At 48.0% G+C, this 26,606-nt stretch overlaps 12 protein-coding genes across 12 annotated transcripts; 4 read left to right on the forward strand and 8 right to left on the reverse strand.

Moving 5' to 3' along the window:
- Window positions 1–460: 460 nt before the first annotated feature.
- Window positions 461–1,323, reverse strand: yaf9 (YEATS domain-containing protein YAF9; the record flags this gene model as incomplete). The annotated part of the gene is made up of 3 exons (XM_056924117.1): window positions 461–1,146; window positions 1,205–1,229; window positions 1,291–1,323. 3 exons carry the CDS (start codon window positions 1,321–1,323, stop codon window positions 461–463), a joined length of 744 nt encoding a protein of 247 aa, XP_056776843.1.
- Window positions 1,324–1,562: 239 nt separating this feature from the next.
- horA (ubiquinone biosynthesis protein COQ11) lies at window positions 1,563–2,605 on the forward strand (the record flags this gene model as incomplete). Its single annotated transcript, XM_056924118.1, has 4 exons — window positions 1,563–1,608; window positions 1,659–1,713; window positions 1,785–2,125; window positions 2,184–2,605. The coding sequence occupies 4 exons, from the start codon at window positions 1,563–1,565 to the stop codon at window positions 2,603–2,605; spliced, it is 864 nt and encodes a 287-aa protein (XP_056776844.1).
- A 169-nt stretch (window positions 2,606–2,774) lies between these two features.
- Window positions 2,775–3,783, reverse strand: N7478_007905 (pre-mRNA-splicing factor SYF2; the record flags this gene model as incomplete). Its single annotated transcript, XM_056924119.1, has 3 exons — window positions 2,775–2,822; window positions 2,890–3,525; window positions 3,604–3,783. 3 exons carry the CDS (start codon window positions 3,781–3,783, stop codon window positions 2,775–2,777), a joined length of 864 nt encoding a protein of 287 aa, XP_056776845.1.
- A 245-nt stretch (window positions 3,784–4,028) lies between these two features.
- On the forward strand, window positions 4,029–5,864 carry N7478_007906 (uncharacterized protein; the record flags this gene model as incomplete). Its single annotated transcript, XM_056924120.1, has 1 exon — window positions 4,029–5,864. The coding sequence occupies one exon, from the start codon at window positions 4,029–4,031 to the stop codon at window positions 5,862–5,864; it is 1,836 nt and encodes a 611-aa protein (XP_056776846.1).
- Window positions 5,865–9,567: 3,703 nt separating this feature from the next.
- Window positions 9,568–11,104, forward strand: N7478_007907 (velvet factor family protein; the record flags this gene model as incomplete). Its single annotated transcript, XM_056924121.1, has 2 exons — window positions 9,568–9,920; window positions 10,108–11,104. The coding sequence occupies 2 exons, from the start codon at window positions 9,568–9,570 to the stop codon at window positions 11,102–11,104; spliced, it is 1,350 nt and encodes a 449-aa protein (XP_056776847.1).
- A 567-nt stretch (window positions 11,105–11,671) lies between these two features.
- N7478_007908 (uncharacterized protein) lies at window positions 11,672–12,118 on the reverse strand (the record flags this gene model as incomplete). The annotated part of the gene is made up of 1 exon (XM_056924122.1): window positions 11,672–12,118. The coding sequence occupies one exon, from the start codon at window positions 12,116–12,118 to the stop codon at window positions 11,672–11,674; it is 447 nt and encodes a 148-aa protein (XP_056776848.1).
- Window positions 12,119–12,629: 511 nt separating this feature from the next.
- On the forward strand, window positions 12,630–12,974 carry N7478_007909 (uncharacterized protein; the record flags this gene model as incomplete). The annotated part of the gene is made up of 2 exons (XM_056924123.1): window positions 12,630–12,758; window positions 12,786–12,974. 2 exons carry the CDS (start codon window positions 12,630–12,632, stop codon window positions 12,972–12,974), a joined length of 318 nt encoding a protein of 105 aa, XP_056776849.1.
- Window positions 12,975–14,548: 1,574 nt separating this feature from the next.
- N7478_007910 (uncharacterized protein) lies at window positions 14,549–16,017 on the reverse strand (the record flags this gene model as incomplete). The annotated part of the gene is made up of 2 exons (XM_056924124.1): window positions 14,549–15,597; window positions 15,702–16,017. 2 exons carry the CDS (start codon window positions 16,015–16,017, stop codon window positions 14,549–14,551), a joined length of 1,365 nt encoding a protein of 454 aa, XP_056776850.1.
- Window positions 16,018–16,711: 694 nt separating this feature from the next.
- N7478_007911 (mitochondrial 54S ribosomal protein bL12m) lies at window positions 16,712–17,414 on the reverse strand (the record flags this gene model as incomplete). Its single annotated transcript, XM_056924125.1, has 2 exons — window positions 16,712–17,044; window positions 17,178–17,414. 2 exons carry the CDS (start codon window positions 17,412–17,414, stop codon window positions 16,712–16,714), a joined length of 570 nt encoding a protein of 189 aa, XP_056776851.1.
- A 644-nt stretch (window positions 17,415–18,058) lies between these two features.
- N7478_007912 (chaperonin-containing T-complex subunit CCT8) lies at window positions 18,059–19,996 on the reverse strand (the record flags this gene model as incomplete). Its single annotated transcript, XM_056924126.1, has 3 exons — window positions 18,059–19,320; window positions 19,422–19,792; window positions 19,938–19,996. The coding sequence occupies 3 exons, from the start codon at window positions 19,994–19,996 to the stop codon at window positions 18,059–18,061; spliced, it is 1,692 nt and encodes a 563-aa protein (XP_056776852.1).
- A 299-nt stretch (window positions 19,997–20,295) lies between these two features.
- N7478_007913 (M48 family metallopeptidase) lies at window positions 20,296–21,436 on the reverse strand (the record flags this gene model as incomplete). The annotated part of the gene is made up of 8 exons (XM_056924127.1): window positions 20,296–20,339; window positions 20,413–20,471; window positions 20,525–20,556; window positions 20,621–20,681; window positions 20,733–20,778; window positions 20,830–20,854; window positions 20,923–21,163; window positions 21,246–21,436. 8 exons carry the CDS (start codon window positions 21,434–21,436, stop codon window positions 20,296–20,298), a joined length of 699 nt encoding a protein of 232 aa, XP_056776853.1.
- Window positions 21,437–22,762: 1,326 nt separating this feature from the next.
- On the reverse strand, window positions 22,763–25,619 carry N7478_007914 (VWA and PH domain-containing protein; the record flags this gene model as incomplete). Its single annotated transcript, XM_056924128.1, has 2 exons — window positions 22,763–24,863; window positions 24,943–25,619. 2 exons carry the CDS (start codon window positions 25,617–25,619, stop codon window positions 22,763–22,765), a joined length of 2,778 nt encoding a protein of 925 aa, XP_056776854.1.
- Window positions 25,620–26,606: the final 987 nt, after the last annotated feature.

Here is a 26,606-nt window from a genome sequence, read left to right on the forward strand (position 1 = left end):
TCATTATCAAACACGTGTTGATTATCTGGTATAATACACCTCCAGGGTGGCGGGGCTTTTGGAGCATGATTAGGCTCCCCTTCTCGGACACTTTTGCTCCTTTAACATGTACGACGCGAAGATTTAGGACTTGCGCCTAAATCAAATGTCACGATTCACGATGGCCAGAAAAAGCGTTGGGTATGAGGAGGAATTGGAATCTAGATATTTCTGCGAAGCTCTTGCAGCTTCTGCGAGAAAAGGGAACCTCGGAGCGAATGGTCATTCCGTCGACGAAAGTCCGCGAGTCCACCAGTAACCCGCTAGGAAGATCGAATCTTCCAACGCAAAAGCAGGGATTTCAGTAAATGCTTAACAGGTCGTACCCCTGAAACATAGGGCCTGGAGCCTTGGGAACACTTTGCTTAGTCCGAGGATGGCAAGACTGCCGGGCAAAGCCCAGCTGTGCGAGAAACTGCAATCATCTCTTTTTGGTGGCGGCGGGAACCCCTTCACTTTCCCGCAGCTCCGCTAGGGTCTTCTCTCGTTCAGTCAATCGATCCTTCTCCTCTTTAATCATTCCCTCGACTGTTTTCATAGCCTCTGACATACGATCAAGCTCTTTATTTTCCGTAGCTCGACTGTACGGGTTCTTCGGCGAATCAGAATTCGGCAACTCTGCTGTTCTGATGGCTGCCTGTTTTGAATTCTTGCCCTTAGCCCTAGGTGCAGCACCAGCTGTAGGACCCCCGGTAAGAATTTCGTAAAAGGGCTCAACGGGCTCATTAAAGATCACCTCCTCATAATTTTGACTGGTGACCACTTCGCGACGCTCCTTTATTCCTTCCGCATCGGGGCCATAGGGATGGAGTTTCAGGCTGTGCCAGAGGGTTTGTGGCTTCTCATTCGACTCGGGAACAAAATAGATTTTGATTTGGATCTCGAATTCACCCCATCCTGTTTCGACGACTTCGAACGGTGGCGCTTCGACGGTGCGGACGTTTTGTGCGTAGGTCTCGTGGAGTTTGAATTGGACTTTCTTAATCCAGTAGGAGATGTCTTCGTCGTTGATGCCCTTTACAAAGATGCGCCATTGATGTGTGTGGTCTGTGGGTGCATTGGCAGGTCTCTTCTCGGGGTCAAATGGTTGCGCTTCACTGCCAAAAACTGTGCTTGGTGTATCAGTATTTATTGAATATATATGAATTGTATTCGTCAGACATACTGAATGGGCGGAATACTGAGACACCCTATGAAAGAAGGGATTAGCTTGGGTTTCTGGTTTACTGCACGAAGAACGTAACAACTCACTCTGACGCGCTTATTTGCTGGTGTCGAGGGCATATCGAAGAGCTGGAAGCAATGTAAGATGGATCGAGTGTAAAATCAATGATCGCGTTAAACTGAATTGAAGCTGTTGCGGGCGCGATGGAAAAAGGCAATCGCGATACACGTGACTCGGTGACGGCATGCGGGAGCTTTCGCATAGCTTGATTTCTTTCCAGTTCAATCGATGATACATATTGCGAATCTTTACAAAATCTGCATTGTTTGCTCTTAAAAAAAATATCCACTGTTTCATAATGGCTGCGAAGAGACTTGTGGTTGCCGGTGGAAGCGGCTTTTTGGGTTCGTGATTCATATGGGCTGGTGTTCAAGGTGCTAATGTACAATTACAGGATCTAGAATCTGTAAATCGGCTGCTGCGCGGGGATGGGAAGTCATCTCATTAAGGTATAATGTCGGCCTCGTCATATTCCTAAATATGGCCAATTGATCTTCAAATACTAAAGTTTGTCTTCTAGTCGGTCCGGCGAGCCGCGGTGGGAAACCGTTACCAAGTCCTCGACACGTCCAAGCTGGGCAAGCTCGGTCGAGTGGGCGAAAGCCGATCTTTTGAAGCCTGGAAGCTACAAATCATTCTTGAATGGTGCTACCGCTGTTGTACATTCTATGGGAATCCTTCTAGAGGCCGACTACAAGGGTGTGGTACAAGGGAGAGAACCGATAGTCGGTGGCCTTCAGCGGGCATTTAGTTCATCCAAGTTGGGAAGTCAGGATCCATTATCACGGAAGGAGGGAGAAGCACTTCAGCCCAAGGAAAAAGATGGACAATTGACATATGAATTGATGAACAGAGACTCAGGTATGAACCCATGGTTGAGCAATTGATGCGTTAGAAAGCTGACTTTTTGGTGGAATAGCTATTGCCCTCGCCCAAGAATCCTTGACCGAGCACGTTCCAGCTTTCGTGTACATATCTGCTGCGGCCGGAGCGCCGATCCTTCCAGCCCGGTACATTACCACTAAGAGAGAAGCCGAAGAGACGATAGCCTCCACCCTGCCAGAACTCCGAAGCATATTTATGAGACCCGCCTTCATGTTCGACTCTAGTCGGAAATTCACTTTGCCTATCGCACTAGGGGGACTTCTCACGTCGGAGGTCAACAATTTTCTGGGAAACAAGCTTGGATTCCTTGGAGCCATGGCCGAGAAACCTCTGAAAGTCGATACAGTGGGTGAAGCAGTAGTGGAGGCTTTGGAAGATGAGTCAACAAGAGGTGTGGTAGGGACAAAGCAGATTGAGGCGCTGGCCACCAAGGCCTGGAGGAAAGGGATGCTTTAAATCAACCGAGCGTCGCCTGTTTCTGGCGCTCATAATTATGCACGGAGGCCAATCCCTCCAATTGGGCAAAGCACACGATATTTGGCGGGATGGCGACTATTGTTCTGTTCCAGACTTGACTTCATGAAAGTGCCCAGCGCATGTATATTATCTCTATTTTCATGGCGCATTAAACCTTGGTTCCTCGCTCGAAACTGTCCCGAATCTCTTTGGTGTACTATAATGGACAATCAAATTAGCTTCAATGGTCCTTGAATAATGATAAAAAAGTAACAACAACATACCTTGTTGTAGAAACGAGCAAGTTTTTGGTTGAACTGCTTGTTCTTCTCGTTGATGTATGTCACATCGGCTTCTTCATCACCGCGTCGGTCTTTGCGCTTCTTCAAGCGCACCTCCTCAGCCTTCTGAATATCACCGACCAGTCGGTCCACGGCCGCTCGGTCCGGCTTGTTCTCAGTAAAGCCCACACTATCTGCCGTGGAGTAGAAACTGCCATTCTTGTCGATCGCAATCATTTCTCCATCAGCCGTTTCGACGATTTCGAGATCGCCATTGGCGGCGGCCTTCTCGATCGCAGCCATCTTTTCTCTTTCATAAGCCTCCATGTCGGGCGGAAGCTCTCGCATCTGACGCTTATAAATCTTCCGAGCATCCTGAGTATAATCCTGGAAGGCCACATCGTCGCGATGAGCCTGTTTCTTCGCCATACGTCTATCCCATTTCTCGGATTCATCAACGGTCCAGTCCCAAGCTCGCTTGCGCTCAAAATCTTCGCCGGCGGCTTCTGTGTCGGCTTTGAGAAGGTTGTGGGAGGCGAAATCTTTCTTCCGTGCCAACGAGGTCGCCAGATTTGGATCGGTAGCAAGTCGCTGGGTTTCTGCAACTGTTTCTTTCATGTTGCGTTCATTGGCAGATTTCTAACAAGAGGATCAGCTATTTGGTCGTAACTAGCTTTATATAGCTCATGCGCGCCTCTGGGAGAAGGGGAATCTTACTGCTCGCGCCCTGAGTGCCTTGAATCTTTCTTGTCTCTCCCGTGCCTTAGCGGCCGCGTCGTCCTCTTGCTTGTCAGCATTTGACTCCGCGGTGCTAGAAGTGTTCGCGGTGGGGGACTCCGTCTGGTCTGGCTGTTCGGTATCTTCCACCGTAGGATCTGTCTTCTTTGCCTGTGGCATGGTCAATAGCACGCGTATTTTGATACGCGCGTGGTCGCTGAGGTGAAATTATTGAATGGAGTAAGAAGAGGGACGTTGCTGCAGTTTTTCGCCGACGATTTGATATCAAGTTCACCGCCCTATAGCACCGCCCTGCGTTCTGCCCAAACTGCCACCCCAGACTTTGGCCGCGGCCCCTTATCGCCATCTCCACCCGTGGGTCATTCTGCCCGCGCAATTGTGTTATGTTGAGCAGTGCGCCCAACATGAGAGCCTTAAGACTGAATTCTTTGAGACCAAGAATTTTGAGGAATCATGGCGGATTATCTTCACGATCGGTGGCTCAATGCTACCACCCCTTCGACATTACCAATGAAATCGATTCCAATCTCGGGCTCAATGATCTCCACCCAACCCCCTCACAGCTGCTTCGGGCCGCAATTTTAGGGTCAAGTGATCTAAATACAGGCGGAAATCACGGTGGCACTGCAATTCAGCGAGCTCTGGAGATACTTGATCAAGAATGGGAGTTTGCTAGTCCCCCTCCATCTTTATGGCTAGCTCTCAAAGGAGTCCCGATAATGAATAATCGGGAAGGTGACTTGGTCTGGCTTGACAATGCATCTGACTTATCGGAAATAAGAATAATTCTTGAGAGGGTGCTTGACAAGCTTGGGGCTAGAGAGCTTCACGCAAGGCATTTTAACTCACTCAAATTGGCGTTACGGCGTTGTGAATCTCACAGCACTTACTCAGAGATTACTGGACTCGTGAATGACATTCTTGTACGATTCGAGAAGCTCGACCTACCTGGCTGTCATTACATCGCTCAATTGGGTGTCTACTATGCTGCGTTGAATCTCTCGGTCCCGGCCCTACGCCGATTTATCGCTGTGTGGGACACGAAAAAGAGTTCTAGCGTACGCGAGGATGCACACGTTATAACTAAAGCATTATCAGCGGCAGTTGATTCGGCATTTCATGAGAATCCTCATTTCAATACTTTCACATTACTCTCCGCGATCACATCAGAAGAAACGCTTCATGAGTCAGCCAGATTGCAGGGATTGCATCGATTCTTGTACCCCGCAGCTCTTCAAAGCCATGATAACTTTTGCTCTGAACTACGACTTCTCGCAAAATTGGGCAGTGATCGATCGCTAAGAGATATGTGGCTTGTCATTTTGAAGAAATTCGAGTTCCACGATGCTCAGACATGCCACTCTGCTTATAGTGTCGCTGTGACCTTGGTCCGATTTGGCCGTTCAGAAATGGCTTTGGATCTCCTGGAAGCCTTTTCGAACAAATTGAACGGCAGGCTGCCCAACATTGAGTCGTTTAATAACTTCCAGCTCTTAATCGACGATCATATTATCAGTCAATCACTCACGAATCTGGTTGATGATGAAACCTATAAGACCTTGATGGATACGAGCACGGCCAGCATGGAGCAAAGAATGGGCGGTGATGTGAACCAGCTTTATCCAGAGATCCAGGCCAACGGATGTTCCAAGTCTTACGAAAATCTAAGTCAAATTGTTTCACTATTAAACAATGTGGATGGCGATTTGCTTGACGTAACCGTGCAACCTAACCTAAACGAAGAGCAGTGGGAATTGTTCCACCCAAAACTCGAAGGAGTGGAATTTCGATGGTGTCCTCAACAGTCTCCCATCAACTTTTCAGACTCCACACTTCCAAGCCTAGAAGAGCAGTCTGAGGCATGGTCTCCGGCCTCCCTCGGATTGATGCGTGCTCGCTCTTGGGCCCACGGCATACCTCAGGCGGGGGCCAACAGCTTGCATTTGATGCAGCTGGGTTACCTGGAAATGCGACGTGGTGAGGATGATCCATGGAATCCATCCGGGTATATCGTGGCATGGGATCGTCAATATGGTGAAATGGTGGCTCTTTATGTTGGGGAATTCTCTGGGGCCATTGACTGTGGTCCAACTCCGTCTGACGCCCCCTTCGGTACTTTAATGTATATTCGGCCTTCCGACATGCCCGATATGCTTCCTTTGTTCCCTGATCGTTACCCTCTGGGCTTCCTGGATCACTACTATCTGGATATAGATCCTAGTGCCGATCTGGGCCCGTGATGTGTTCGCCTTCAGACTATTGAACCTTTCTTTTACACGTGCATTTGTTGCAAACTCAATGCACAAGGAAGATCGTTGGAGCGTCGAACCATAGGACGATCTCACATGTAAATGTTGGAGTGCAATGCACGATTTAGCGGTGTATTATAAAATTCTTTTCTAGCACATGAATATGAACAGCATTGTGGAGACCCTTAAAAATTATTGATAGTCCTCAATGCCTCGGGCCTCCTCGGTTTCGCCCCTCTTTATCTCAGTTCGCAAATCATTCCAGTAAACTTCAAGTATTAACAGTGGGCCAAGAGGAAACAGAAGACAATCCACAATGATCAACTCGCCTCATTTCACCGGCGAAGGTTTCCCATCCAAGCTCCAATCAGAGACCATTTCCATGATTTTGAAAATTGCCCTAAAGTACGAATTGTCGTTGTAGCCCTGATCGGCACACACTATGAATATCTGGACCCTCATCGTTATGTGACCCACGAGTACTACTACCATAGAGCTCGTGCTCGTGAGCACGCACCTAAGCATCACTCGCCACAGTGTGGTCTTATGGGGTCAAGAAGAGGGGTCACGGTCCAGATCGACAGTAGGGGTTCGCAAGCGGCCCATCTAATACTTGGGCCAATGTGTTAATTTAGTGCGCTTTAGACTGGATACAGGATCATAGCCTTGGCTGGTCCCAATCTGTTGGTATGCCTATTTTTGCTCTTTATTCCCCAGAATCCTTCTGTCAGCGAATGCCAGTGGTCGGGACAGCTATCTTAATTCCGATGCAGTAGTAAGTAGCCGAGGACTTTTGTGCAAGGCTCTAGATTAGTTTTGTGGTCCACTCTAACTCCACTTTACGGAGTTATTGGGGTTGCTTTGTTTATCAACGTGCTAATGGTGCTATTTAGACCTTGTGGAGAACATGTAAATTAGTCGGGCGTCACTCACTTTAGGAGATAACTCGGCGATCCTGGCGGCTGCGCCGTAGGCTTCTAGGTACTGACATAATTATGACAATGATTATTATTATTATCTTCTCGGCTGTAATTACTTTACTAAAGGGGAGGGAGTTCCTGGCAGCTGGGAATAACCTTGGCATATCTGTGTGTAATATCAGGTGGAGAGCTACGAGTAGATAACGGGCTATCGTATTGTTTGTCCCCAATGTTCCAAGGTTGTTTGCTGTCAATCCATGGATCGTTTCAATGCCGGGAACCCAAAGTAGAAGTCTATATAAAAAGGGTCTGAAAAGCATCTAAAGTTCGCATGTATCCTCTAAATGTCGACTCGCTTCCATAGTTCTTCCTGTTTTTAGCAGATTGCACATCAGGTCCTGGCGTGACAGACCTAATACGAAGTTTGCCTACGTTGCCTTGCCGCTTGGACCCATCCGACCCATCTAATCGTTAAAAACGCTCAACAAAAAGTGGTCCGCTTTTCCTCCAGCTTCTTGCCGGTTGCCTTTTCGCGGGAGGTACAGAGTTGTACACTGTACTGTACCTATAGCTTGGGAGCGAGATCGTGTATCGTGTATCTGATTTTTCCCTACAGGGCAAAATCGAGCCGCTGCCATGCGAGGGATGACCGGCGCGCACTGCCGTGAAACGCTCCAAACACTAAATCTATTCTGATTTCCAGGAAAACGCAAAGCGGGCTTACCGACACCTTTCTCCCCAAGGAAAAATAAAAGCTTGCCACTCTTTTCCATATCCATACAAGGGCATATCGTCATCGACCGCACGGAGCCGTCATGAAGCCCGGACCACTCCCCACTATTACGGCTGGTCTGGGTGCCACTGACGCACTTTTTCAAGATCCTCATTGTGGAGGTCTATGAAGATCTTAGGTTTTGCGGCGTAAATGGTCTGATTTCCAAGATACCGACTCGCTAAGTGACTGGTAATGGAGTCGACGATCTATTCCCCTTGATGGGAATCGAAATTTACGCCGTTCGAACTAGTCGGTCAGTATCCGATCGACGGGTATGCCCGCGAATGTTACCTGGAAACTTGGTGGGTTTGAATTTTGATATTTCTGAAGAAAAATCATTTCTTGGTCCAACTGTACACTTTATAAAGCGGAGATCTAAGTTTGGAAGGGGGTTCTTTATTATTTGCGTAGGATTATATAGAGAGTATGGGATTCTGCAATGGATGCTGGATAAGGAGGGGCCATTGTTTCCTTGAGACACAGCCCCTTTTTATATGGAGCTAAAAACTTACAATTCACAGTCTAATCAGAGACTAAACCTACCCAGTTATTAGTGGTGGCTCTGTCCACAAGGCCATCGTGTTGGTTCCATAGAGATCTCTCTGATTATCCCATTAATCTATTAAATTTTCTCATTCGATTACGGAGGACTTATCATTAATTGCCTCCTTTCTTTTTTCCTGTTTGTCCTATCCTGTATAGTTCTAAATCTCAGCCCCAGATCCTTACTAGAATAGGATGAGGTTCAGGCGACTCTGAGCAAGCCACAACCAGGGTCTTGAATCCCGACGCTGCACCTCAAGGAAACCTTGTACTGCATGACAGGTTTCCTTTGGCGGCGCTAATGGGCTTAAATCTCAACTTCCTACTGACCGTACTTTTCTTCAAGCACTTGGAGACCCTCGGGCGCCAGTTTCTGTCAGGAACAGCAACCGGTTCGTCAAAACCATTCCCACGCACAGGTTAGATTTGTATACAGACATACACAGCCCACTTTCTGCACCCACAGGCCCTTTCCACCCCCGTGGCGAAACCAATGCTTGCTCGGCCCGTTCCCCCGGCTCTTCCCTTTTCATCTTGGGAGTGGAGCTCTAAATCCTAGTCTCTTCTTAGAGGAAGGAGACAGAGCAACCGCCTCCACTATTATAAGTCAGATTGATTGGACTGGGCAGAGCGGGGAGAGAGGGGGAAACCCGGCACGAATCAACATCGAATTCTCCAGCTGAAAAGAGAGAAAAAAGACACAAAAAAAAGAAAAGAAAAGAAAAATTCTGCGCTCAGGATTGTTCTGTTCCCACTTTCTACCAACTAAAGAATTCTCGGGGAGAAATACTAATAAGAAGAAGAAGAAGAAGAAGAAGAAAAAAGGAGACAAAAAAGAATTATTGGTATTTCCCCCCTCGCAGCTCTGTTGTTCATAGATCCAATTTTCCTCTTTTTTCCTTTTTCCTTCTTTCTCCACCGGGCAAACTGACAGCGGTCACACCGTAACCGGGGCCTTCCAGCCCCATAGTTTTGTCATTTATTTTTTATCTTGAGTAAGAGTTCGTCAAAGTGGTTTTTTATTTCTTTCTTTCGATTATCAGATGCTCCTCGGTGAACCGCAGACAGATCCGGGATATGCACCCTGTGGATTTTTGCGTGATTACCCACGGCCCTGCACAACTGGGTCCTTACATATAAAGAAGAAACCCAAAAGAAACCCGAAATCTACATCTGAGACATCGACTTTTTTTTTGTCCCGCGCGGGTGTGGCTGACTGACCGCTTCCTGGGTCGCATCTAATGCCTAAACTTTGAGTTGGATCATCGTTGTTCGGAATACGGTTTGTACTTAAGGTAGCGCAACGGCCGCCCAACGGCGGGTGCGCGATTCCTCCCCTGAATAGATGTCGAGGACCCCATCGCAGCAATGTGGGCATTCCACCCCTGACAGGACTCGGATCGATCCTCGTTCCTATCAGCACCATAATCATCACCATCACCACCACCCTGGTCCTATGCCTATGGTATATCAACCTTATCTGTATCATGAGCCTCGTCATGTGCCCCCACAAGAGCCGCCGGGGTATGCACGCCCAGAACTATCAACGCTGCCTGGTCCTCGACTACCACCCTTGGGTCAAATAATGGACAGCAGTCTAGATCCAAGGTATAGGGCTTATTCGGACAATAGCTATGTGAACTATCAGCCTCTACCGCAAACATTGCCGTTACGGATGCATCATCAAGGTCCTATTATCACAGATCCGCGCGGTGATTATACCCAATATGAAGAAAGATCGAGTCCTATTCTAAGCCATGACGGCGAACTCCCTAGTCATCGGTTGCGGACATACGACTTGGAGTCCCAGTAAAGTTCCTTCTCTTTTCGTTTTTGTCGATTGAAATCTCCACTACCTGTCAGTCGCCCATCCTCGTGTGGTCTTCTTGTTCTTTTTCTGTTCTTGAACCTCCAATCCTACTATAAAGTGGACATAATTCTGGTGGAGATTATAGTATCAAATAAGCAACTCGTATCTGACTCGAAAAAAATCTAGTCACAGCAGCAGTTCCACAGCTTTACCAAGTCCTATATACTCGGAAAAAAGCCCCATCTCCTTCACTGGGTTTCAAGCAGCAGCAATACCAGCAAATACACCAAAAGAATCACGACAGACCGGAACAGCAAGCTACAGTATACCCCATGGTTTTGACAAAATTCTAAACCACGAACCTGAACCTGACCCTGACCCCGAACCATCACCATCACCATCACCTTCGTCTTCACCTTCACCACCGCCATGCCGAGACTCCACTCAACCCAGGTATCACCTACATGTTCGTCAACAGCCCGTTGCAGCACGAGCATGCGGTGCAGGCGATCGAGATCGTCGCCCCGTCGACCCCCCACCAATCGTTCAGATTCTCCTCACCGACTTCGATTCAGAATCCCAAGATGACAAGGACATTCTTCAAGACCCACGGTTCACAGTAGGATGTCTACTTTTCCCAGTCACCGACTCGGGTAATTGGGCCCAGCCACCAGATACAGAACAAGCAGAGAGAGAACGTGATAAACGAGAACCCGACGGTGTAGCCCGTGCAGACGACAATCTATCAACCCCACTCCTCTCAGGGAAAGCATTCATGTCACCATTCTACGTAGATGCAGATCCAGATCCAAATTCTGCACCTACACACCCCTCTTCCGACGATACGCAACTCACAAGCCCTACTACTCAACATCCTGGCTTGCGGAATGCATCGAAACTTCATCAGCCTGCGACGTTTTTTATTTTTGCCGATCTATCTATTCGCTCTGCTGGTCTTTATCGGCTGCAGTTTCGGCTCATGAATTGGGGTTCTGTTGAGGATACCGGCCAATCTATGCCTATTCTTGCTGAAGCTTGGTCTGATCCTTTTCGAGTTTATCCTGCGAAGGATTTCCCGGGAATGAGAGATTCTTCTATTTTGGCTGAAGGATTGAAGGAGCTTGGGTTTGTGGAGTTGAAGACTCGTGGTAAGGGGAAAGGTAAAGGTAGAAAGAGGTCTTGATTATGGTAGTTGACCTGTTTACTACATATCTGTATCTACACCTGCACCTCAATTTCTCCATGATTTCTTTCTTTGTTTCGTTTCCCCCTTTTTTGTACTCTGCACCTTTGGAGCTTCTACCGAGTACCTGCTTTGAATACTGGTGTCTTCTGCGTTTGGGAAGTGGTCAGGAACGGAGACGAACGGAAGGGGCGTTTATTTTGTTCCTTATTCTTCTGTTTTATACTGCTTCGGGCGCACTTTTACGATTTTTGCATTTGATATGAATTATGAATGATGAGGTGAGATTCTGTTCTATTCTGTACATGGCCATGTGGTGGTGCTAGGATATGGGCCTTAGGAGGGTCATGGATATGGTGTTTCTCGGGGTCAGTTTTGGTGTCAGTTTTGGTGTCAATTCTGGGGTAGATGATAAATACAGTAGCAAAAACGATACCATCATGAAGATAGGAATTATCTTCTCATCAAATAGATCGGTTTTCGAATTTAAATTATCCCATCTCTCGCCATCAAGAGTCCGTTCAAATAGCCGCATTGTATCCATTCACCAACGACCCTCTCCTCGCATCATCGCCATAGTTGAATCGCGTTTGAAGGCTGAGTTTCCTCAAAAACTGCGTCATTCAAAATACCCAAGGTGGCCACTGACTGAGCTCCAATCTTTGTCTCCTTGCTCAAATTGACTACTACCTTTCGTAGCGATAGATCATCCGCAGGAAAAGTTGGAGATGTGTAGACTTTGTGAACAGTAGCTGGGAGCCACTTAATATCACTTCTCAAGGCACCAACGGCCTTGCTCCAGGATCTAATCCATAATGACGAGATGCCGTACCGACGTGTCAAGCAATGCATCAAGATATGGAAGTACACCGGAGTATGAAGAAACTCTGTATCCCGATTTCTACCGATCCTCCTACTGTCTCGGCCTCCCTCTTCTTTTCCTTGGTTGGTGTTTGTAGGTATGTCTCTGGTGCTGAACTCAGTGCGAACCTGATAATTTCCTGTGAGGGCCATGGCGACCACTTGCTTTAACAGGAGCGGCTCTTCACCCGATAAATTAAGAATACAAGATGTTCCGGTACTCGACCCAAAGCACTGAAGCCACCGACGGTCTCTCCATCAAACTAATGAGAATAATTGGTTAATTAATCATTTATTGTAATAGGCTCGACCCGGATCTTTGGACTTACTGTGCGATACATTTGTCGACCAAACGGTGGCATTGGGTTAGTATGAGCACCCGGAAGCCTGCATGATGCGTCTCTGATAGTAACTTGAAAGAAGTCGCAAATTACTATCGGATGTTCTTATCGTACTCGACATGAGGCGGCAGATACATGGGTATTCTGGGTTCATGCGAGCAACTTGAATGCAGATCGCTTCAAGAAAAGTTTTCGTGATATTGCAGACCAGGTCAAGATTCCCTGTCGGCATGACCCCACGAAGAATATATTTGATCTAGTTCAAGTTCAGAGCTGGCTTCGATGATATAAAGAGGGAAAGATGGATTCTCATCGTTGATGACATGGATTATGATACGCTTCTCCGCAATCCAGCAGGCGCGGCGACAGGCCAGGAACAACAAGCAGACAACCACTCCTATCTTGCCGCGCAACCACTTTTGAACTTCATTCCGCAAAGCTTAAATGGCTCGGTTATTTTCACTAGCCGGACTAAATAGATTGCATTGAGAGTTGCTGGTCATGATGATATTATTCTGATTGAGCCTATGGTGGCTTCTGAAGCATTAGAGCTTCTTCATAAAAGGCTTGGTCACCAAGAAGAATGCCCCGAAGCACATCAGCTGGTAGAGCAACTTGATTTTATGCCGCTAGCAATTGCACAGGCAGCTGGTTATATCAGAAACTGAGCCCCTCGTTGCACGATTCCACGGTATCTCGAGAGACTAAAAAGAAGCGATCAGGCTTCTTGATCTTAAAACGACTGGATCGTCCGGTGGATGGGAGTCGGGCCTTCTCTCTCGGGATTGGGAAGCAGAAAACTTGATTCTACGCACTTAGATGATATCCTTTGAGTATATTCGAGATATCAGATTATCCGCGGCGGATTTGCTGTCTTTAATGAGTCTATGTGACCGACAAGGGATTCCTGATGCCCTTCTTCACGAATGTCGAAGGGAAAATTTCAACATTTCTAGCAATGAAGACGAAGACGACGATGAAGATCTTTGTCTTTGTGGAACTGACACTGATGAGTTTGACTACGATATCATGGTTTTGGTAAATTATTCATTCATTTCTATCGTGGGTGACGGCACACAATTTACAATTAGACTTGTTCAACTTTCCGTGCGTAGATGGTTAGAGGCAAACATTCAAACAAAGTACTAATGGAAAGATATATTTCTCAGCTGTTTGTGCAAACAGTTCCCAATCGATTATGAATCTGGGGATTGGGTAAGTTGTCAGTCACTCTGTCCTCATGTCAAGTCTGCAATGATGCAACCCCAAGAATCGAAAGCATGCTCTCGGAAGTGGGCTGCATTGCTCTATAGAGGGGCAATTTATGCAATTAAGATTGGCACGCCTATCGATGCGAAGAAAATGACATTGAAATTGATCGATTGCAAAATAGGTCTTTTTGGCGAGAAGCATGAACAAACCCTTCAAAGCAAGATACTTTTAGCGACCGTATACAATGAAATGAGGTGGTTTAAGAAAGGCGAGAAACTTGAAACATAGCTTCTGAAGACTTACCAGTTCAAGCTAGGCGAGGATAATTCTATCACTCAACGGATATTATTACAACTGGGAGGCACTCTTTCCATTCAAGGTCGGTTAGATGAAGCCGAAAAGATGGAAAGACATGTCCTAGAGGTCTACAAGGTTCAATATGGGGAGAATCACTCACAAACTCTGAACTGTATGACCAATCGGCATTGACTATCCAGAGACAAAGCAAACTGGAGGAGGCTGAGAAGCTCGAAAGACTAACACACGGGTTTATGGAGCTAAGTTTGGCAAGAACTTGAATCATTCCGGTATACTACCTGTGAGTATGCTGGCGGCCATGATGCCTGCTACTCAGAAGCCTTTAGACCGAATTATCGGTATTTATGATTCTTTAGAGGACGCCTAGGCAAGAAAAAGAACGGGTTCAAGTTTGGAATGAGCGATCGGGAGCTTCAACTCGAAGTTGAAGTCGCTGCGTTCTCTGTAATTATTCAAACTTTTTGGGGAGGCTTTGAAACTCAATCATGACCATGATGATGGCGATGTATAGTGAATTAAAGCTGTTGTGATTTTGGGCATTTCCGAAACTTCTACCTTGATACAGCTCAATCAAATAAACGGGCAGTCTTGAAATGATTCAAATACACCACCAGGAGTACTAATTTACATGGTACCTATCATACAAATATATACACCAGTGGACGAAGTACGCTCAACCGGAATCATCAGCTCCTCATCTCAATAAAACCAGCTATTGTACAGGCAGCATCTTCCTCGAAACTGACGGCTCATAAGCGCTATCGTACCAATTAGCCTTCAGCTCCTCCATTTTCTTTTGAAAAAGTGGATCATGCTGCATCTGTGACTTCTCCAGATACACCCGGCCATTATGCAATAGACCAAGCTCCCGATCCATCAGCGCAGACATGAAAGCCGCTCCACCCTCCCCATGCTCATAGGCAAGTGCATACCAATCTCTCGCAAGGGTATAATACTCTGGACGAGATGTGGATATATTAACCATCTTCTTTAATGTACTCAAGTAATACCGTGGCCCCCAAGTTGTGAGTTCGGTAGCTTTCGCCTCGCGCGTGGGAATAATAGGTTTCCATGTCGCTAGGGGGTCGGGGTTTTTCTTCGTTGGTTTTTGTTCTCCGTGTGTCGGATAAACACCGAGATAGGTGAGATAGTAGTAATTTGCAAGGAAGAGACATGCTTTAGCATCACCCCCACTGGCAGCTTTGGACATGCATTCTTCATATAGTCCCAGCTTGTTCTGGTTCATCATTAGACCGCCGTATTCCACTAATGCTTGGACGTCGTTATATTCCACCGCCGCAATCTTAAGTGCCTCGTCCGCTCCATCGCGGTATTTCTTTGAATCATAGTGTTCGCCAAGTGTGGCTTGTACAACGGCATATAATCTGTATGGTGAATCTAGAATTCCGCCCAGAGTGATATCTTCGAATGTCGGGGCTCTTCGAGACGATGCTTTGAGATGTGGTAGGACCCCATTTTCAAGAAGCTCGAGTGCTTCGTGGAATTTTCCTTTCAAGCTTAATACTTTTGCATGTAGGAGCATGGCGGCTGGATATCCTTCGTCGGAAAGTTTCTCGTTTTCTTGTAGCCATGAGTTACCCTGGGGTCCTGTTGGTAACGAGGTATCTGTGATTTGTCTACGCGCAAGAGTCACAACTGCCCATGCAGACCTGGCTAGTGCACACGATGAAACTATCCATCCACGAAGTTCCGGCTGGTCAATACTGATCATGAATCCGAGACGAACCATAGCATCGACATCTGAAAGTTCGAAATAGTTAGTGACCTATCTCTCTTCTCCGGACAGACACAAATATTCGCTTTGAACATTGCCCTCAAAAGTCTCAAAAAGGTACAACACTAACCAGTAGATATCGCACGAATCGAGTGTCCATTGGGTGGATTTGTCCACGCCGCAGATATCAGTTTCGTGCCCACCTCATGAAACGTCTTCTCGCTAATCGCGCGAGGAATAAACCCGTCTCTAATTCCAGCGTCATACTGAAACTTCGACACACGCTGAAACTTATCCATCATTACATCCTTCGAATCAAGTTTCCCCTCTCTGTAAGCACTCAACGAGCCTAAATGAAGCCCTCTGCTATCAACAGCATAATCCATTTGTCCCGATCGCTCCAATGCCTCCACACGCGACAGCTTATTCTGTTTGGCTTTTCGCATTGCGTTCGCTGCAGGAGCTGGACGCGACTTTGCTTGTCGCGACGTACTCTGGTGGAATGATCTTGTCGCAATGCATGTTGGCCGGGTACTGGGGTGGAATTTTGCGGGGAGATTAACGGCGTTCGTGTACCGGGGGGTATTTGATATTGTTGAAATTGGAAAGAGGAATGGTCGGGTGTTGAGACATCTGTGGAGGAATGGCGATGGTCTAGCCATTTAAGCGATTGTTGTGGCAGGTTTGGGAAGTGGTTAGTTGAGCTTTCGAGGTTTGAGGTGGAAAATGCGCGGAGGTCGGGGTTGGTCCGCTTTTTTTTTGGAGGAAGCTCGGCATTGACAATACACGTTATGGTTCTGTTTACTAGATACTAATACTGGATACGAGTCTAAATCTACAAGGAACTTGAATAGGAATTGCTAAATGCTCAATGCAATCAATTAAACAAAAACGGGCCCTCTGTACCAGACGGGTCCATAACACAATGCGTATAATGTACATCTGCCCTCATCAACTTGAACCGGGCCAACCAACAACGCTAGGATATTCCTCGTACATGCCCAAGAAGTCTTATGAAAACAAAATAAGAAAGAGCAAAGAAAAGCCGCTCGATCTAATAAGTTCGGTCCATCCGAATTTTCGTATAGTCTTTTTTGTCCCTTGTCCATGTAAATGTAAATGTCAAATTAACAGTTACATTTACTCCATGGAAGCCTTAGCACCGAGACCCTTGAGAGTCTCGATGATCTTCTCGGCCTCCTCTTTAGGAACGGACTCCTTCATCATCTTTGGCACGGACTCAACGAACTTCTTGCTGTCTACCAGTGACAGGCCGAGCATGTTCTTGATCTCCTTAATCACCTTGGGCTTGGAAGTAGCCTCGAATGACTCAAGCTTCAGGTTGAACAATGTCTTCTCGGCGGCGGCGGGAGCAGCCTCTTCCTCCTCAACGGCGGCGGCAGCACCGGGGGCACCGGCGCCGGGGGCCATGGCGAAACCACCAACGGGGAGATCGGGGATGTTCAGGCGGGTCTGTGGTTGATATTGATGTTAGCTTCCTTCCTGATAAATTTTACTTTGTCGGTATGTCTTAAGCGCAAGTTAAACTGAAAGCAAGAAATTTGACATTTCTTGCTTTCGCATCTCCGCTTCTGTATAAACTCACCTTCAAGCTTGAAACAAGATCCGCAGTCTCCAAAAGAGTCAATTGGCTGATCTGGTCAACAATCTGGTTGATCTTAGGGTTAACAGGCGCAGCAGCAGCCTCAGTCGACTCCCATCGGCGGCTAGCCGGTGTGCGAGCTGTGGGCAGATATGTAGACGCGATGCGCAGGGAGGATGGGCGGACGGAGCCGGACAGCTGTCGGCAGCAACGGGCTGCGGCGGTGGTGGGGAAAGACATTGTGGGTATTGGTGATTGTTGAGGTCGAGATTTAGATTGAGAAGTTATTTCTCAATTGGGTGGACCGTGGGATGGATTGAGGGATAGCTTCGCCGCGATACAAGATGAAAAGTGAGGCAGAGTGTCGGGGAAAATCTGGGTGTCACGTGCTCTTTGTATATCGGATTATGTCAGCTTGGATGAACGACAAATCTTGAGGATGGGGATTCAGTTGTATAATTTGATGAGATAAGGTATTATTCTTGTAATCATTCGTTGCGTTTTGTTTTTTGGTATTCTAGATTGGTTATTTTAGCAATTTTGTCGTTTGGGAGTCGGTCTTTTTTTGCTTGTAAAGGGGAATTTCGACGAAGTAAATAGACTCGTCTATCCGGCGATAGTACCATCGATCTAAACACTCGCTGCCTTTACAATTGGCTTTTAGATCACCACATACTACGACATTCAAGATATACGCCCTAAGCAATTACATTCGTAGACCATAATGTATGGATGTATTATCATACTCTGCTATACACACCAGACGACTTTTTGTTTTTTCGTGATATCGTACGGAGATCTATCACCGTCCAAACGGTCTCGAAGCCAACTGAAAAGAAAAAATCCATATAAATGCACGTTAACCACGTTAGCGATCATCAGATTTAATCCTCATCCCAGTTGGGGTTGGGACCAGGTGGCTTAGGTCCACCAGCCTGGCGAGCGACGATGATCTGGTCGACGCTCAGCACAGTGCGTGCGGACTCACTGGCCAGACGAATAGCCCAGCTCTTCGTTGCCAAGAGGTCAAGAATACCCTCCTCCACAGCATCAAGGGTACCGTCCGAATCACCACCAACTTCCAGATCCACACCGGTAGTCCAGAAGGGCTCTTCATCCTCGGATGAGCCCTCCTCTTCCTTCTCTGTGGCGCGGTGGTGTGCGGTGTAAAGGCGGGAGAGAGTCTCGGTGGCGTCGAGACCGGCGGATTCAGCAAGTGTGCGGGGGATGACTTCGAAGGCCTCGGCGTATTTGCGGATAGCGTGCTGGGGCAGACCGGGGGTCTTGTCGGCGAAGTTAGTGATACGCTCCACGAGTTGGATCTCGGTGGCTCCGGCACCGGGGACCAGGCGGGGGTCCTTGGTGATAGCCTTGACGACGTTGACGCCGTCGTCGATGGCGCGCTCAACATCATCCAGGTGGTTCTGGGTAGCACCACGGAGAACGATGGTGGCAGTGCGTGTCACGGCGTTGGCATCTTCTTGGCGGAAAACAGTGACTCGGTCACCACCGATTTCAGTGGTCTCGACAACATCGACTTGACCCATCTCATCGGGCATTGGGGCACCCAGACGGGCGAGAGGGGTGGCACCGACTACGCGGCACAGGCGACGGAGCTCGAACTTAGACAGAATCTTAATCACGAGGATGTTGAAGCGGTTGAGGTAGTGAAGGGCGAGATCGCCAACGGTGGAGCCAGCAACGACCACACGCAGACCGGAGTCATACAGCTCCTTGATGGCAGTCTCGAGGCGCTCCTCCTCACCCTTGGTGTAGTCCACCATCTCCTGGGCATTCTTAAGCAGAACAGTACCCTTGGTCTCGGTTTGGGAGACATCAATTGGGCAGCTGAACACACCAACCTTAGCCCTGCTAGCGGACTTGATAATTCCATCTGGCTCACGTCCAAACACCATACCCTTCACAACCTTAGATTGTTCCAAGCTACCACCCATGATCTTAACAACACGCACGTTATCGACGTTGAAGTTGAGCGGGTTCTTAGGCAGAACTGCCAGAACTGCCTCCGCTACCAATGCTGCCAGGGCATCTTCGGTACCAGATTGCTTGCTAGCAACAACTGTTCGTAGAGCCTTGCTGAGTTCTGTCACGGAGCGCATCTCCTGGAGTCGGTCGACCTCGAGATCTAATCGTACGAAGTACCAGTCAGCATACAAATTCCATCATGAACCATAGATGGCATTATCAGAGCATCTGCATCTGCATCAAGCAAAACAATCCACATACCCTCTAAAACCTTGAGAGCGTAGTTCTGTGCCTTCTCGTAACCCGAAACAATATCACTAGTCTTCAATCCCATACGGATAAGCTCCTCTGCCTTCTTGAGAAACTCGCCCGCCAGAACAATAACCAGGTTGGTTCCATCACCCATCTCCGCATCCTGCTGTTGACTAGCCATCACAAGCAGCTTAGCAGCAGGGTGGACAACATCGAGTTCACGCAGAATCGTAGCAGCGTCGGAGGTCAAGATCATCTTCTGCAGGTGGTTGATGACAATCTTGTTGCGGCCATAGGGACCGAGAGAGGTCTGGACGGTTCCAGAGATAGCCTGACAGGCTTCAATGTTTCGAATGACGGCTCCATCTTCGGAATCGTGACTGGATTAACAGGAGTTAGTAATGCGTTTGAATTGTCGGGGGTGATGCGATGCTTTGCGGGCGGGACAGGGACAGGGACAGATAAGGAGGTGTAGGTGTAGGTGGGATGGGGGGTTTTTGTCTGTTGGTGGGCCTGCAGCTTTACCTTTGATATCCCGGTTTGAAGAGACCCGCTTGGGAGGGTCCAGGGAGGGATAGCGACATTGTGAAAGGTCGCGTCCAAGAAAGATACGACGATTATGAGGGGGTGAGGGAGGGATGTCGATGCTGGATCGAGATGTGCCGGGGATTTTTTGGGAGCTCGGGGATGGTGGGTTTGCTCCGTTTGCACGAGGGGAACTCGCCAGTTGAGGGTGTGGGTTTAGTAGAGATTACACATCATGAATTAAACTACATTTATAGGAGATATTCGGATTTATTCATATACCTAATAATACAATATGGGCAAGTATTTCTTTTACACTTTACTTTGGTTTCTCTCCCTCGCTCTTCATTTCAGAGTCCTAAAAGTTGGTTTGCGAACGGTACGCACTGTGAAACCCGGGCACTATCACAATACAGCAGTTAGTCAATGGTCAACGGTCATTTGAAAAACAGAAAAAATGTCGAGAGCTTCTTACTGTAGCCACCCAGAGAGCTGCATCCGCTGTCTGCGTAGATAGTTTCAGCTTTTTCAAGCCTATAGTAGGTTAGTAATCGAGGTTTGCAATATCACCAACGGAGGCCCCTTACCAGCCACGGATAGCTTCTTCACGGTTGTAGCTCTGTAAATAGGATGTAAGTTAATATGAACCTCAAGGTGCAATTAAATCAAGAGTTCAGACTTACCGAGGGATGAGTGGACATAAATTGGGGTTGAGCCACCTCCTGTTTCTGCATTCGCTGCCATCTGGGAGATTGTCAGTTTAGAGCTATAGATCCAATAAAGCCTGAAACATACAATTTAACAGCAGCTTCAGGGTTGAAGCAAGCTTTGGACATCATCACTAAGAGCTAGTCAGTAATATATCTTTTCTCCCACCCATTGACATGCATACTCAAACCAATGTTGTCAGCCTCAGCCTAGTAGTAGAAAGAAAGAAAAATCAGTAAATCTCTCATACCCATGCAATTGGGAAATATAAGCTCACCTCCTGCGTCCGTGAATTAGGCAAACTCCACATAAGATTCATCACAAATGAAGAAAGTTGCCCGGAAACATCAAACAAAGCCGAAATTAAGAATACAGCTCCTAAAGTAAGGACACTGTTACTCATTCTCTCAGCCGGATGATGCGCTATAACATGCGCGATCTCATGACCTAAAACAGCCGCAAGGCCATCTTCATCTCCGCAAATAGGAAGAATCCCCGTGTAGACAAAGACTTTGCCTCTACAAAGAATATGCAGATTAGCGGACACTCTTGATTTAGATCCGTGTGTTGGGCTGGCTGGCTGGTTGGCTAGCTACTTACCCTGGAAGCACGAATGCATTCGCCATTTTATCATCCTTAATCACATGGACTTTCCAATCAGCACCCTCTAGAGGTGCCTGTGGAATTAATCGTTGTAGAACTCGATCTACCGTCCGTGTAACGGGGTGATGATCTGGGAGAACCTTTCCGCGCTCAGAATTGAGTACCTCGCGATAGCTTTCTTCGCCCATCTGAAGTTCTCGATGTGTGGAAACGCAATTGAAGCGTCGGCGACCGGTCATCTGGTTTTGAAAATAAAGAACGTTGTTAGAAAGGCCCCGCTCTTTCAAGGTTGTGTTGCGACTTACCTCTACTACATCGGTATTGTAAAAGTATATGCCTGAGATGCCTAGTCCGACGACAACAAAGTGCTGTGGTTTTGCGCGCTGAATGAGGTTGAAGAATAATGATTGTGGACCTGGTCTGCTTGAGCCTGAGCCTCCGAATCTATTATAGGTGTTTCTTGAGTAGTTGGAGCGTGGGCCTGAGGAGAAAGGTCTATGGGTTGTATAGAGGTGCGCTGTGGGGGGTTGGGTGGTTAAGGGTGATCGGAGCCGATGGGGTGATTTTGTGAATAATATTTGTGGTGTCCATGGTGTATGGATTCGAGGAGAGGGTGTTTGAACTGTGCGCGACCTATGGGTTCTGGTTGAGAAGGATGCGCGGAGCTGTAGGAGTCGCGGTTGCAGTTGCGCCCACCCCGATAAGGGTGGTCGAGAGGTTTGTACTGCTCTGAGAGCAAACCTGCTTAACATTTTCTCAGGTGAAGCTGAGAATAGTAAGTACCAGGTTATTATTCGGGGTATTGAAAAGAGATGGCTGAAGAGAATGAGTCGAGAAGTGACGAGGGTCGATCTTCAGGCGCGGGAGCGGAGGGAGGCACGGAGATAAGCAGCCATTTCCGGCATTTAGGTAGCACATGGAAAGATCTAGCGGACCGCAGTACATTCTCTAGTTCCAAGAAAACTAAAACTAAAACTAAAACTAAAACTAAAATAAAACTAGGACTAGGTAAATACGTAATGCGAGGCAAAATTAAAGTTATAGTTCACAGTAAATTGAATTATGCAAGGGCGATTGTAGTCCGTTGGGTCATCACAGTACATAGTCAAACAATAAATCAGGGGAAACATTTGGTAGAAATAGAAATAAAGAACCTAACCCATCCTCACACCATAACGAAGACCGTGAGGACAATAGCATAGAAACAGATAAATGTCCACAGACACCAATCCATAGGACACGCGGAAAGACATCAAAAACGAAAGCCCCTGGTATCATGCTGCACAGTCATCGTGGGAACAAAAGTGGTATCATTGGGCAAAAAAGGGAAGAAAAGGGAAGAAAAGAGAAGAATCAAGTCATGAGCCGACTCCACAGTACATGTATCAACCTGGAATAAAAGAAACATGGACAAAAAGATATGAGAAGGGGGGGGGGGGGGGGGGATATGCAAAACAATGAGATGAATAAGGAAAATTAGATAAGTATCGCAGGGGCAAAAAAAGAATGAGGCATTACTCTTCGGTCAACGCATCGTCACCCATTTCACGCCAGCCTTTGGATCGGTCTGTTAACCGGCGGACACCAGAAATCCGCTGGGCCCAATGGGCTTCAGAGGGTGTGCGGTAGGTGTAGGCACGTTGTGAGGAGATGACGCCGATGCTCTGTAAAACGGCCTTGCGAGAATCGCGACCAAAGACAGCTGGGTGGTTGATCCATTCCAGCGCTGAGTCGAGATCAGCGTTGAGGGCGGTCATTGTGTGGGAGTCAACCGAAGATGCTGGTGTGATGGTAGCGGCATCGGATGATGCTGACATTTGGCTGTCTGCAAAGGTGGAGGATTTAGGGGAACTGGAGTTCGGGGTATCTCCGCGACTGCCTGAATCACTGGTACCAGAGGGCCGGGATGCGGCCGGAGGAAGAGGTGGTAGACCACCCTTACCAAGTCCCTTGAGGATACTTCTGGTTTCATTCAAGAGATGCTGACCACGGTCATGTTGGCCACGAGAAACGAGAGTGAGGGCACGGGTCAACATATCGGAAGTGAGAAGCTCCATACGGCGCTGGACAATTGAAGGATGAGGAGGAATTGGAGGAGTCATGGGCCGTTGGTTCTTAGCCTTGGGGTTCGGTGGAAGCATAGTAATAGCAAGGAGGGAAGGACGAGGAGAGTGGGTAAGATGACCATCACGCAGAAGATCACCATAGGTCAGATCAGCTTGGATCAATGGCACCTCTTCCACGCTAAGCACACGTTGCTCATCTCCGTCAAGACCACCGCCCAAAGCCTCCAGACCTGAAACCAAGCTCTCCCATGGATCCTGGGGCATATTATCCTGTGTGGCATTGTCAGGTGAGATTACAAGCTGCACTAAGACGTCGCGCTTATCGCCAAATCTAAGGTCTCCCAGGGCGGCTTCCGCATCCCTACCGGTAGCGCGTTTGGTAGTATGAAGTGCTCCACTGATCTTAACGAACTTTGCAGGAGAGCCTTCAGGCAGATGAAGCTTCAGCTTGACATTTTGATGAGACGTTGTCTGCAAAGCACCGAGACATCCAGCAACACATTCCCGCAGCATCATCCAGTCCTTGACGTATAAATAAGAACCCTTGGTTCGAGTGGAAAGCTCAATTATTGTATCCGGCTTGTGGGTCAGGCCCAATCCAAATGAGTGAAGGCTGACCTTGGCAGCCTCAGCGCGAGATACGACGAAATCAACACTTTCAGGGTCTGCAGTAGAAGAGTCGCTGATCAAAAGAATGGTTGAAACGGGGTTGGTAAACTTGCGCTGCATCAAAAGATCCATCGCAACATTCGCACCCTCGACAACATCAGCGCGGAGACTCTTCTGACCAACTGGTCGAATTGAGTCGAGAATCTTATTCCATCCAGTCCAGTTCTTGGTGGTCATTCCCACCAGAGGCACTCCACCGCCACTTGAACCAAAGGTGACCAAGCCCATACGGTCCCGAGAGCCTAGATTCATGACGAGGAACTTCAGAGCGTCGCGCAGCAAAGTAATCTTGAGGCCTTGCATAGACGAGGAAACTGGAATCACCACGACAATATCAATAGGAACGTGGAATGAGTCGAGTGAAGGCTTTTCTGTCTCGGGATTGCTGTAGTCGGTCATGGCGGTGTTACTTGACTTGCCCGCTCCGTAGGACGAGTTGATTGAGGCCTGACGTTGAACACGGCTGTTGCGATAATCATCCTCCTCGGCACCCGAATTTTCCAGGTCGTAGTCGTTGGCGCGTGAGATATTCTCCACGGGATGTAAATCCATCAGGGCTCGGCGCCACATCTCCAACTGCTGGCGAGACTGGAAACGCAGATAGAAGTAAGGAAGCTCGCTAACAGAAAGGTTCAAAGAGAGAACGGGTTCATCGACACCTGCCTCCAGAGACTTCAGGTGCTTTTTGATCAATATCGAACCCTTCAACGTGCAACGAGATCGTTTGCGCCTATCTGGATCTTCGTATTGGTTTGATTGGGTGGCCTTCTTTTCCTTAACACAGATGAGCATCTCCGCAAACAAGTAGCATTCCAACTCTTGCCACGATTCCCGGTCCTTTCCAACGCGCATGTTTCCATGCAGTCGCAATTTGCCAAACCTGTAAACGATAATTATTAGCATGGGTCCTGGGCATGTGTTCAAGAACGAACGAGATTTTCTCGTGCTTTGCAACCTACCGATTGAATTCCAGACCATGCCAGTTGTCCACTCGATTCCTCAGCTCCTCGGCAACATCATCCAAATTCTCTGCTGGCTCTTGCTGAATTGAACGGGAATCCTGAGAACCTCCGAACCGTGCTGAGAATGGCTCATCCATTTGCTCCTGGGTTGTTGGGCCATGTCGTAAATCGTCGGCATTAGGACGCCAATTTCCTTCTGGTACTTCCACGGTAATCAAGCAAGTAAGTGATTGTTGCTGGCGAGACCGGTTCATAGTGGGGAATTCGCTGCGGACAGTGACGATTGGGGCGGGGATTGGATTCTTGGTGACACCCGGACGAGGGCTGAGATCTGATTCCATGGCTTGCACATCATAGTCGTGACGTCTCCCGCTACTGGTATGTTGGCCCTCGTTATATTCGCCCGAGGAGCCGGCTGCACTACCATTTCGCGAGTGTGGTTGGCGGGGTTGTGAGTTTGTAGTGAGTCGCTCGACACGCTCACGTTGGCTACTAGTATCGCGACTGTCGCGGCGGTTTGAAAATGACGGATCCCGATTCAATAATGACGGATCCCGATTATTAAATCGGCTCCCATTGTCACTAGGGGGGCGACGGTTGGATTGTTGTTCCCATGGAGTCGGTGTTGGCAAGCCACTTGTTAAGCCACTTCGCGTTGTTGCAGTATCGCTCATTGTCACCGAGCGAACGATATTACTGATTTTCTCTGTTGTACAATAACCGTTAGCCCCTCCTGTCTCTCTCCCATGCAACCATATTTGGTTTTTTGGAGGTGGTGCGGTGAAATGAGATACGAACCGATATCTAATACATTTCCACCACGGCTAGTGTCAAGGCCTAACGGCGCATTACATGTTGGACAATATTGGGATTCAAATTCCCGGATATATTCGTAGAAGCATGCCTCATGAGACACGTGGCTGCAGGAAAATTGGAGCACCCGTTCTCCCCGCAGGGTATGTTCGAGCGGCTCCTCGCATACGGCGCATGAACTGCCGATAAAGGTTCTTTCCCTCCGAGTTCGCGTACGGTCAACTTCCATCGCGCCGGTTGGTAATCGACTGGATCGTGAATTGAATGAAGCGCGAGATCTGTTTGAATGCGACAGTAGCGGATCGGGGTAGTCGGAGCGAACGGAGCTGGCTGCGGCAGACGGAGCTCGTGGGCGAGCCGCGTTATTGGAATGACTGGGACCCGTGTAGTTGGAAATGACACTCTCTGGACGAGATGATTCTGTCTTGCCTCGACCAAACGAGCGTAACGAGCGTAGGGTCAAACGGGAAGGTGAAGGTGATTCTGGTCGCGATTGAAATTCTGTACGTCACAACCCTTTCTATTAGCAATGCGGGGCGGCGAGAAGATAGGGTGATGGAGCGGCAATGACCCTGCTGACGGGGCCAAATGCGGTTTTGGACTGGAATGGGTCGGGCAATGTGCAGGATATAGAATCAGAGGAATGGAAGATCATGAAAGATCTGGGACACAGGGGGATATCGTGATGGTGATTTAATTTTTTTTTTCTTTCTGAATGGGGGGGGGGCGGAGCATCTAGACACGGTCTCAGATGGGGAGGATTGCGATCTGGACTCACCGGGTAGTTGGGACCTTCTTCTTGAACCTCGTAGAAAGCCGATTTCAGGTAGATGAAGATGATTTGAATC

This window comes from Penicillium angulare (assembly GCF_028827245.1).
Source record: "Penicillium angulare strain IBT 27051 chromosome Unknown utg000005l_segment0_segment0, whole genome shotgun sequence".
Lineage (NCBI taxonomy): Eukaryota > Fungi > Ascomycota > Eurotiomycetes > Eurotiales > Aspergillaceae > Penicillium > Penicillium angulare.